Source organism: Doryrhamphus excisus, linkage group LG5 (assembly GCF_037039965.1).
Source record: "Doryrhamphus excisus strain RoL-2023G ecotype Guam linkage group LG5, RoL_Dexc_Guam_v1.1, whole genome shotgun sequence".
In the NCBI taxonomy this organism is placed as follows: Eukaryota; Metazoa; Chordata; class Actinopteri; order Syngnathiformes; family Syngnathidae; genus Doryrhamphus; species Doryrhamphus excisus.
The window spans coordinates 3,512,794-3,525,477 of NC_136361.1; the positions used below are offsets into that span (position 1 = coordinate 3,512,794).

General features: G+C 35.2%; 1 protein-coding gene across 5 annotated transcripts in view; it reads left to right on the forward strand.

The window, feature by feature from the left end:
• Positions 1-12,684, forward strand: part of ctnnd2a (catenin (cadherin-associated protein), delta 2a) — a 259,425-nt gene that overhangs the window by 108,256 nt on the left and 138,485 nt on the right. For all 5 annotated transcript variants that reach the window (XM_058060561.2, XM_058060564.2, XM_058060562.2 and 2 more), the window contains exon 6: positions 2,994-3,166. In XM_058060561.2, coding sequence (XP_057916544.2) covers positions 2,994-3,166 — 173 coding nt within the window. The remainder of the gene's footprint in view (positions 1-2,993; positions 3,167-12,684) is intronic.

Below are 12,684 nucleotides of genomic sequence, written 5' to 3' on the forward strand. Positions count from 1 at the left end.
AGAGAGCCATCGGATGATAGAGACTACCAAATAAGAACACGTTTGTTTTGGTGTGGTAGACGTTCATTGTTGGACTGTGAAAGGACGCCCGTTCGTCAATGTTTACTTGCTGTGCTGGTCATTAGGCATATTTTAATTAGCCCTAAAATGTTCTTAAGCCCCCTTAAATAATTTAAAATAATTATTATGTATATTATGTGTATATATTATTATATTATATGTATTATATTATGTAATATTATATGATATATTATTATATATTATTTAAAATAAATAATTTAACATTTTTTGATTATTTTTTTTACAAAAAAAAATGTCTGACAAATTTCATATAATCGAGCAAAAGCAGGCTAATAAGCAAGCCAATGAGCAGGCTAATATTAGCCTACTACTACTACTCCTGGTCAGTGGCGTCATTAGGCCTATTTTAATTAGCCCTAAAATGGTATTATTATGTATATTATAATATATTATATTTATATAAATACATAATATTATTTTATAATATATATATTATATTATTTTATTTAAAAAAATATTTAAAATTAAAAGTGCTGATTTTTGGAAAGAATATTTTGCAATAATGCAATATTAAAGAATAAAATGCTGATTATTTAATTTATATATTAAAAATTATTTTAAAAAACATTAAACAAGAAAACTGACAAAAACAAGAGAAAAAAAAATGAAAAAGAACAGTAATTTAAAGTAGAAAAAGTAGAAATATTAGAATAATGTAATGACAAATATTTACAAGCATAATAATTTTCAAAATAACTGCTGCAATAATTGCTGCAATATTAAAGAATAAAGTGCTGATTATTTAATTTATATATTAAAAATGTAATAATTTAAACGATTAAATTTTTTTTTTTAACCATTAAACAAGAAAAGTGACAAAATCGAGAGGAAAAAAATGAAAAAGAACAGTAATTTAAAGTAGAAATTGTAGAAATATTACAATAATATATTCTAATATATATTAGACAAAAATATTTACAATTATAATAATTTTCACAATAACTTCTGCAATTTTAAAGAATAAAGTGCTGATTTTTTTTAAAAATTAGGCAGGAAAAAAGTAGCGATATCATGGAAATAAAGTCAAATCAGCAGCTGAGATGTTAGCAACAAATGTAGGAGTGAAAAGTATCCTTTTTCGTCTTGTGTGTATTCCTACTTATTTAACATTTTTAAATATGATTTTGCACCACAGCCATTCCCCTGCTTATTCAGACCACGTCCCTTTTTTTTCTTTGAAAGAAGTAATTGAACATCCTACGTTAGAGCTGTGATTAAACACATCGCAAGCGTGTCAATCCTTTTGTTGGGAATGACAAGCGACGGCCTGAGAGTAAAAATAGGCGCCCCATGTAATATTTATGAGCGATGAGAGCACAAGTCACGGACCTAACTGCCCTTGAATAAAACACAACGTGATATGAACAGAAATGCAGATCACCGATCCACACCGTTGACTATTCCGGGATTTTGGAAAAATAAACTCCCTGGCACACAATCGGAAGACTAGAATAGTCGGAGTACAGTTTGTATAGCAGCATAGATTTACCATGTTATTGTCGGCAACACCGGGATAATTAGCCGGGGCTGCACGAGTGCTGCCAGAAAATTCCAGCTGAATATGTGAATATGCTTTGAGTCGCAGGGGGTGCTGGAGCCTATCCCAGCTGTCTTCGAGCAAGAGGCGGGGTACACCCTGGACTGGTCGCCAGCCAATCACAGGGCACATATAGACAAACAACCATTCACACTCACATTCATACCTATGGACAATTTGGAGTCGCTAATTAACCTAGCATGTTTTTGGAATGTGGGAGGAAACCGGAGTACCCGGAGACAACCCACGCATGCACGGGGAGAACATGCAAACTCCACACAGAGATGGCAGAGGGTGGAATTGAACCCTGGGTCTCCTAGCTGTGAGGCCTGCGTTCTAACCGCTTATAATAACGCCACCAACTTCACACTGATTAGTTAGTTATTATTATTATTATTATTCATTCATTCATTTTCTACCTCTTATCCTCATGAGGGTCGGGGGTGCTGGAGTCTATCCCAGCTGTCTTCGGGCGAGAGGCGGGGTACACCCTGGACTGGTGGCCAGCCAATCACAGGGCACATATAGACAAACAATCATTCACACTCACATTCATACCAGTCGCTAATTAACCTAGCATGTTTTAGGAATGTGGGAGGAAACCGGAATAAACCCACACATGCACAGGGAGAACATGCAAACTCCACACAGAGATGGCCGAGGGTGGAATTGAACCCTGGTCTCCTAGCTGTGAGGTCTATGTGCTAACCACTCGACCGCCGTGCAGCCCAGGCTCCAATTTATCTACTGTAATTTCAACTGAAAAGGTTGAAAATTTACCGCTTCCACACTGGATGCGAGGGAGAAGAACTTCTTTTTACTTACTTACTTTTGAGTTTTTATTCCGCTCAATTATGAAATAATTGAGATTTCCGACGCCGCTTGGAGGCATGAAGGCATCTCAATGTGCTCTGACAATTCTTCACCCAAGTATAACTTCCGTGTCTCCTGAAGAAAGGGTTCAAGCGGAGGTTCGTCGGAGTCGGCAGGTAACTTTTAACAGGGGGGGGGGCAAGATTTCGGGTTGTCTATTACAACTTCTTTTCAGCCTTCCTCGCCACATCTCTCCCTCCTCCTCCTCCTCCTCCTCCTCCTCCTCCTCCTCCCATGTTCTCTGTTCCTCTGTTTCTCTTTCCCTCTGCTAATAAATTATGTATGCCATCTCCAACTCGGAGTGCTGCACTGCTGCACTATCTGCTCTAAATTGCTCCCCCCCCCTCTCTCTCTTGCTCTCTTCCCCGTTTCACTCTTTGCCATGACTGCTCTTTGAATTCCCCCCCCCTCCTCTTCCCGTTCCTCAGCCTTCCCATCCACATCCACACACACACACACGACATCCTCCCATCCGACCGACTCCTGTCTGTGTCGTCCATAGGACCAGCGCTTCTCTCCCAGAGTTCCTTGCAGCTTAACTCCACCCCGGAGGCTTCGCTTCAGTACTCTGCCAGCTACCATAGCAACCAGACCCTCGCCCTTAGCGACAACATCTCCGCAGCTTCTCCTCAGCGCAGCGGGCAGGTCGGAGGAGCCGTGCACAGCTATAACCAGGTAAGGGGAATGATGCCGCACCGTTATCCCGCCATCCCGCCATCCCCGCATGTTGCGTGATGTTGCCCCTCCTCGAAAACTTCCACTTTGTAAAAAAGTAGGCGGACCGCTGGATGGATGTCTTGGAATTCTGTAAGGGTTTCGGACTCAAGGTCTTGGTCGATGATGCTTTTTAGGTGCTGCTCCATGTTTGCTTCTTTTTGTAACATTTATAGTCAACACGTAAGGTAGCTTTGCTACAAATTATTTATACCCCCCCACCCCCGCCCCTAACCCCCCAACCACTTTTAGTTTAGTTTGGCTGGAAATAACAAGACTTTGACATATTCCTAATTCTTTGTCTATGTTTAAATGTATCTTTTTGCACGTTATCATGGCTGAAAAGGAGAAGGAAAAAGCAGAGCTTATTTAACTTTTAATTGAATATATTTTAATTCATTTTATTTTATTCAGTTTTATTCATTTATTTGATTTATATGTTTTGAACTTCTTAAAAAAATTTAAAAATCAATTTATTTTGTGTATATCTGCAAAAAAAAGATACGTTTTATGGTAATTTCACTTAAATTATATTTTATTAAATACAAAATTAAATGTTATTTTATTTATTTTTATTCTTTTATTTGAGTTATATGTTTTGAACTTCTTAAAACATTTAAAAAATGAATTTATTTTTTGTATATCTGCAAAAAATAATAAAAATCATGATTTATGATGTTTTAAGGCAATTTATAACTGAAATTATATTTTATTAAATATAAAATTAAAATTTATTTTATTAAATAAATATATTCATTAAATATATAAAATTTATTTTTCTTTTATTCGTCCAAAAATAAAAAAAATTGTCTAAATTTTCTGTAATTGAAACGAGTATGTTAAAAATGAATATTATTCTGCCTTTCTGCAACATGCTGTATTATTTCAATAGCTGCAACAATTAATCGATGGTTAATCAATTATCCAGTTAATCAACAACTATTTCGGTGTTTGATTAAAGAAATGTCTGCTATCAGCCTCTCAAATGTGAATATTTATTCATTTCCTGAGTCATCGATGCGAGCAGACCAAACCGATTACTCGATTAATCGAAACAACCACCTTCAGATTAATCGATTTAGAGATTAAACCCTATTTAATCGAATCCAAATGTGCTTTAAAGTTGTCCAGAGGATGAATAAATGCTTCAATGTACCTCTGACTCTAAAGAAAGCAGCCTAGGCAAGAGACCAGGTTATTATTAAGTAATAAGATGTTTTCCGACACGTTTAAGGGCAATTAAATGCACACTGTTGGGTGTTTGTGTGTGTTTGGAGACCTGAGAAAGCAACGTCACGATCACAGCAGTGTCTTCATGAAAAGTAGTCCTGCTTGCGTTGAGATATTGTGCTCTCCAAGAGCCAACGTTTCGTCTTTTTGAAGATGCGTGTGTTGTTTTTTTTTTCCACCACAATTCCTTAATATTAATTGTCATGGTTGTCTGTGCCATGGCGGTGCTTTCCTCCTCTTTCTCCTCCTCCTTGTCCTCTTGGCTCATCGTCTCTGTTTGTGTGTCTACGGCTTTGTGTGTATTCTCCTCTCATGTTTTGGCCTTGTCAGTGTAATTGGGCCAGTGTTGTCAGCAGGGTTCATGAATTGGCTTATTTTTTTTTTTACTGCTGTAGCTTAGACAGGCAGGTGCGGCCTGCAGGCATGTACAGAACATGTTTTTATTGCAGCGATTCCCCTTAGCAGTACATGTTGCATCACACTGGTATTGTTTTTATTTATTCTTTTGCTAATATGCAGACATTTACCGTTAGAACAAGAGGACTTTTTTTTCACAGAAGAGCCAGTTTTAGTGCTTTTCTGCGGGGTATTTATAACCCTGAGTGGCTTTGCTTTAATAAAACATGGCTGCATGGCACCTCAACTATTCCAGTGTTTTAGTGGAAGAAGCAGCGCTGCCATTGTGTCCACTAGTCCAATCGGAGGAATCTCCCTCTCTTTTTTTTCACTTTTTCATGAACTGAAATGTAGAAAGATCCCAATGAAATCTATTCACTGGATGGAGATCGAACCAGCAACCATAACTTTGGGAGACGACCACGGATACATGAGCTGAACATATTTATGTTGGCATGCGTTTGAGAAATATGGGAGAAGTTAGCGACATAAACATAAACAAACGATTACACGAGGACTGAGGATCGAACCAGCAACCATAAGGTTGGGAGACGACCACAGATACATGAGCTGAAAATTTTTACGTTGGGATGGTTTGAAGCGTTTGAGAAATACGGCAGTAGTTAGCAGTAGAATGTTAAACGATTCCACGAGGACCAAGGATCGAACCAGCAACCATCAGTTTAGGAGATGAGCGTTGATTTCCCACCAAAATATGGGATTTTAAAATGTCGGACTGTTCATATATGCTGAACGGTTATACTAGGACTGAGAATCGAACCAGCAACCATAAGGTTGGGAGACGACCACAGACACATGAGCTGAACATTTTTACGTTGGGATGGTTTGAAGCGTTTGAGAAATGCGGGAGTTGTTAGCAGCAGAATGTTAAACGATTACACGAGGACCGGGGATCGAACCAGCAACCATCAGTTTAGGAGATGAGCCTTGATTTCCCACCAAAATGTGGGAATTTAAAATGTCGGACTGTTCATATAAGTTGAACGGTTATACTATAGAAATGAGGATCGAACCAGCAACCATAAGTTTGAGAGACAACCACGGATACATGATCAGAACATTTTTACGTTGGGATGGTTTGAAGCGTTTGAGAAATACGGCAGTAGTTAGCAGCAGAATGTTAAACGATTCCACAAGGACCGAGGATCGAACCAGCAACCATCAGTTTAGGAGATTAGCATTGATTTCCCACCAAAATGTGGGAATTTAAAATGTCGGACTGTTGAACGGTTATACTATAGAACTGAGAATCGAACCAGCAACCATAAGGTTGGGAGACGACCACAGATACATGAGCTGAACATTTTTACGTTGGGATGGTTTGAAGCGTTTGAGAAATGCGGGACTAGTTAGCGGCAGAATATTAAACGATTACACGAGGACTGAGGATCGAACCAACAACCATCAGTTTAGGAGATGACTGTATTATTTCACACCAAAATATGGGATTTTAATTAATTCGTTCATTTAGTTCATATATGTTGAACAGTTTTACTAGACTGAGGATCGAACCAGCAACTATAAGGTTGGGAGACGACCACAGATACATGAGCTGAACATTTTTATGTTGGGATGTTTTGAAGCATTTGAGAAATACGGCAGTAGTTAGCAGCAGAATGTTAAACGATGACACGAGCACTGAGGATCGAACCAGCAGCCATCGGTTTTGGGAGATGAGCGGATGATTTCCCACCAAAATATGGGATTTTAATTAATTTGTTCATTTAGTTCATATATGTTTAACGGTTATACTAGGACTGAGGATCGAACCAGCAGCCATCGGTTTGGGAGATGACCGGATTATTTCCTACCAAAATATGGGATTTTAAAATGTCGGACTGTTCATATATGTTGTGAACGATTATACTAGGACCGAGGACAGAACTAGCAACCATCGGTTTGGGAGATGAGTGGATGATTTCCCATCAGAATGTGGGATTGTAAAATGTCGGACTGTTCATATATGTTGAACGGTTATACTAGAACTGAGAATCGAACCAGCAACCATAAGGTTGGGAGATGGTTAAAAACATGGCGATTTTTTTTTTTTAGAGGTCCTTATGGATACATGAGCTGAACACTTTTTTACGTTAACGTTTTAACGTTAAACGATTACACAAGGAATGAGGATCGAACCAGCAACCATTGGATTGGAAGATGACCGGATGATCTTCCATAGTTCATTTATTCATCAGAGAATGTTGCTTTTTGGAAAATTTGGGATTTTAAAATGCCAGACCGAATATGTTGAATGCTTATACTCGTACTGAGGATCGAACCAGCAACCATAAGGTTGACCAATGACCAATCCACCATCTGAGCCATGTCACCGTGTAGAACCAGCAGAATGTTACAATAACAGAAATTAATATGCGTATCAGCATTCAAATTATGACCGAGGTACAGTACTGCCGAACTGTCAGTAAATACTCCTCAAAGTACTTGTACTTGTAAATAAATAGCATATTATATAAGAAAACACCCCTCGCTTCCACTGTATCTGTCTAAAACACGGACATACTCGTGTATGTCGAAAGTGTTGATCTCTATTCGGAATATTGTTGGTACTGGAGTTGTTTTGATGCAAGTTAGTAATTTATTCATGAAGGTTACGCAGGAAATGAGATGATTTCAGCAAATTATAGCGAGCAGCCAAGGAAGCTGTTAAAAGGAAATGATAATTAGATAGAATCCAGCTCACATACACCGTATACTGTAACAACTTATTCCCGTTGCATAACAAGGTGAACGACATTTACGCCACAATTAAAGCTGGCCACTTCTGATTACGATTCTTAATGAACCCGAATATTATAAAAAATTCAACAATGCAGCTAAATAAGTAAATGATACATTCTCATAAAAATACACAGATATTACACTTGAATCACCATTCTAATCTGAGGCACCGGAATCGAACATGCAGTGCAGGGGTGTCCTAAATTTTTCCAGCATAGTGAAAAATGAAAATGGAAAAAAAAAATGACTGCAAAAACTGGCTGCAAACTAAAAATGATAAGAAAGCAGTATAAGGAAACATAGAGAAAAACTATTTTAATATACAAAGATAATGTAATATTGTCGAAAAAAAGGTTTCAGTAATCAAAAAAATGTACATAAATCGTAATTCATGAGTAAAGTCATATATCACAATAAAAAAATTTTTTACTATTATGCATAAAATAAAGCAAACTAAGACATCATTTTATATGTATGGGGATTTTGACATTGACCTCTTACAGTTATACAGATAATGTAATATTGTGGAAAAAATGTTTTGGTAATAAGAAAAATGTACATAAATCTTTATTTATGAACAAAGTCATATATCACAATAAAAAAAAATCTTAATTTCCTGAAAAATGCCACCAGTTTACTATTATGCATAAAATAAAGCAAACTAAGACATCATTTTATATGTATGGGAATTTTGACATTGACCTCTTACAGTTATACAGATAATGTAATATTGTGGAAAAAAAGGTTTCAGTAATTGAAAAAAATTACATAAATCGTAATTTATGAGTAAAGTCATGTATCACAATAAAAAAAGTCTTAATTTTCTGAAAAATATTACCATTTTACTATTATGCATAAAATAAAGCAAACTAAGACATCATTTTATATGTATGGGAATTTTGACATTGAGCTCTTACAGTTATACAGATAATGTAATATTGTGGAAAAAAAAGGTTTCAGTAATTGAAAAAAATTACATAAATCGTAATTTATGAGTAAAGTCATGTATCACAATAAAAAAAGTCTTAATTTTCTGAAAAAATTACCATTTTACTATTATGCATAAAATAAAGCAAACCAAGACATCATTTTATATGTATGGGAATTTTGACATTGACCTCTTACAATTACACATCTCTTGAGTTCCTCAGTGTAGCCCCAATACTCCAAGGTGGACATCTAAAGTCCACAGAAATGATTGTCTATATGCCGTAATATTCATGCTAGGTTAAGGTTATGCTGAGCAGACATGAATTTTCTCCGCTAGTGCAAATATTCCCACCTGCAAACTGTTTGCTCACAGACATCTTTTAGTAGATACTATTTATTCTTGTTACTCGCAGAGACAAAAAAAAAATGTGGCCTTTTCTGTTTTTTTGCAAGCCAAAGTGAAAGAATGCCAGTGCTCCAAGGTGACTCGGGGACTGTGCGCTTGCATTATGCTGCATTACAGCTGCTCGGGCGGGCGGTAATGTATTTGAATCACCTTTACGGCTCTAAGTATCAACATAAGGCGGTGAAGCTCTGTCGAACTCGAGCATATGTCCTCGCCCTCCCAACCGCTGTGCGTGGAGACAGCGTGGTTCTCAGGAGAATTTAGCAAGGGGAATCTTGCCGGTAGCTCAGCTATGCTACGGTGCTTCACACACACCAGAAAAATAACATCAACGCAGGAAGTATTTTTTCGGCATTGTACAGTAATCCCTTGCCATTTTGCGGCTTCAGTCTATTTAAAAAAATACATTGAATATGGCTTATTAGTCGAGAAATTGCATATTTTAATTAATTAATTTTTAATTAATTAAATAAAATTAAATTAAATAAAAAATACCTAATTTATTTTTTATATATTTTAATTTAATTGCATAGTCAAGAATATTTTAAGTAGTCTTTTAAGTAGTTCTTTATTATTTTATTGTTAGAACTTGCCTTCCAAGAAGACGTAATGTCGGTTTTCGTCAAGTAGTTTCTAAAATAAATTACCCGCAAAAAATGCGACTTATGTATGTTTTTGACCTAATTATGCATTTTGGCCTTGTGCAATTTAATTATGTATTTATATAAATACAGTAATCCCTTGCCATTTTGCAGCTTCAGTCTATTTAAAAAAAATCAATATGGCCTATTAGTCGAGAAATTGCATATTTTAATTAATTTATTTTAAATTAATTAAATTAAATAAAATTAAATAAAAAATACTTAATTTATTTTTTATATATTTTAATTTAATTGCATATTCAAGAATATTTTAAGTACCGTATTTTCCCGACTATAAGTCGAACTTTTTTTCATAGGTTAGCTATTCCTGCGACTTATACTCCAGAGCGACTTATATTATAAAAAAATCTATTTTCAAAAATGGTTGAATACAGTCTATTAGTCGAGAAATTGCATATTTAAGAATATTTTAATTGTTTTACCTAAATTTTGCATTTTCAAGCATAAAAATTGCTAAATTAAGTAAAATACCATTCTAAGGCATTCATAAGACGCATATAAAGCTGCTGGGATGATATGTAGTATTCCATACTGGTCACTAGATGTCAGTAATGTTACTGTAGTATTGTTTGAGAGACACACCAGACTTGAGGTTCAAAAAGCTGTTCAGAATCTGTGGTTCCTGGTCCTCCAGGTCCTGAAGCAGCAAAGCAACCCCAGACCATCGCACTGCCACCACCATATTTGACTGTTGGTATTATGTTCTTTGTTACTTTTATGCTGGATTTCGCAGAACCAAAAGTTTTCTTCTAATCGAGTCAAGAACACTTCCCTTACCCGAGGGAATTGAAAGGTTCACCACCGTTCCACGAAGAGACCATCATTCAGTCACTGTCAAAGGTGCAAATGGACTGTTAGGAAGCTACACCATCGTCTCCTGAAGAAGAAAGGACACCCACCACTGGATCATTTGTCTCATCCATTTGTCTCACCGTGATTCACAGAAGTCCCACTTTTCAATTTCTTTGGCTCACAGCATGACGTCTTGCTTTTCGAGGTCTTTTAGTCACTGTCAGAAAGGTTCTATTTAAGGGAGTTCTTGATTTGACAGGTTGAGAAGTCACGCAGCGTTTGGTGTGGTCAGTGAATTTTAATCCAGCTTTCGAAAAATGACATTCGCCAGTTATTTCATGAGTTAACACGGGGGCAATTACTTTTCTGTATCGGGCCATGTAGTTTTAGATTATTTGTTTTAACTTAAAAACTGAATTTTGTGTTTTAGGGCTGCAACTAACAATTATTTTCTTCGTCGATTAATCTGAAGCGTGTGCAAAAATGTCTATCATTTTTTTCCAAAGTCAAAGCTTAAGGAAATAAAAAAGGCAAATTTTAGAGGCTAAAAACGATTAATTAAATATTTTTTGATTCATTAGAATATTGATTAATCATGGATTCATTGATTAATTGTTCTTTATTGTGTTTAATTGGTTTTGGTTTGTCTCAAAATAAAAAATATATTCACTATTTATTGGTTAAAAATGATTGATTAAATACCAAAATAGTTTTGGATTAATTAGAAAATCAATTAATCTTGGATTCATTGATTAATTGTTCTTTATTGTGTTTACTTGGTTTTGGTTTGTCTAAAAATTAAAAAAATATTCATAATTCATAGGTTAATAACGACTGATCAAATACAAAAATAGTTTTGGATTAATTGGAAAACTGATTAATCTTGCATTAATTGATTATTTTTTATTGTGTTTACTTGGTTTTGGTTTGTCTAAAAAATCAAAAATATTCACAATTTATAGATTAAAAATTATTGATCAAATACCAAAATAGTTTTGGATTAATTGGAAAATCGATTAATCATGCATTAATTGATTAGTTATTTATTGTGTTTACTTGGTTTTGTTTGTCTAAAAATTCAAAAAATAGTCACAATTTATAGGTTAAAAATGATTGATCAAGTACCAAAATAGTTTTGGATTAATTGGAAAATTGATTAATCATGGATTCATTGATTATTTATTGTGTTTACTTGGTTTTGGTTTGTCGAAAAATTCAAAAATATTCACAATTTATAGATTAAAAATTATTGATCAAATACCAAAATAGTTTTGGATTCATTGGAAAATCGATTAATCATGCATTAATTGATTAGTTATTTATTGTGTTTACTTGGTTTTGTTTGTCTAAAAATTAAAAAAATAGTCACAATTTATAGGTTAAAAATGATTGATCAAGTACCAAAATAGTTTTGGATTAATTGGAAAATCGATTAATCATGCATTAATTGATTAGTTATTTATTGTGTTTACTTGGTTTTGTTTGTCTAAAAATTCAAAAAATAGTCACAATTTATAGGTTAAAAATGATTGATCAAGTACCAAAATAGTTTTGGATTAATTGGAAAATTGATTAATCATGGATTCATTGATTATTTATTGTGTTTACTTGGTTTTGGTTTGTTGAAAAATTCAAAAAAATCTAAAAATGTATAGGTTAAAAATTATTGATCAAATGCCAAAATAGCTTTGGATTAATTGGAAACTCGATTAATCGTGGATTCATTAATTAACTGTTCTTTATTGTGTTTACTTGTGTTTTGTTTGTCTAATGTTGAAGTCTATTTGATGGGAGTGCTTCCAATTAACGCCTCGTTCTCTTTGTGGTTTAGGTAAACGAAGGCCCCGGCTGTAATTAGAGCATATGTGGTCTATGAAATGTAAAAGAAAAATAGGTCAGTTTTCAAAATTTAATATGCGTACTTTTATTCTCTGATTAGAATTGTGGGTTAGAGTACTTAAAAAAAACCAAAACAAAAGCATCAATAGGAATGATTTAGCATGGTGGGATTTGGTACATTTGTTTTATTTAGCTTCAATGAAAGATGACATATATAATTAGTGGTGGGGGGGTAGGGGGGGGGGTTATATATGACAACACATAACATTTACTATGTTAATACACAAAGCCTTTGTAGTTGGCTCCTCTACTTTTGAGTAGGTGGTACAACGAGGCTTAATGAGAGATTATTTCGGTCAGTGCAGCTCCTTTGAGTTCGTCGTCTGCTTCCAAGAGCCTGTTTGAATCCCACCACCCCCCACCCCCACCCCACCACTCGCTGTTCTGGAGGGATTTCATTACGT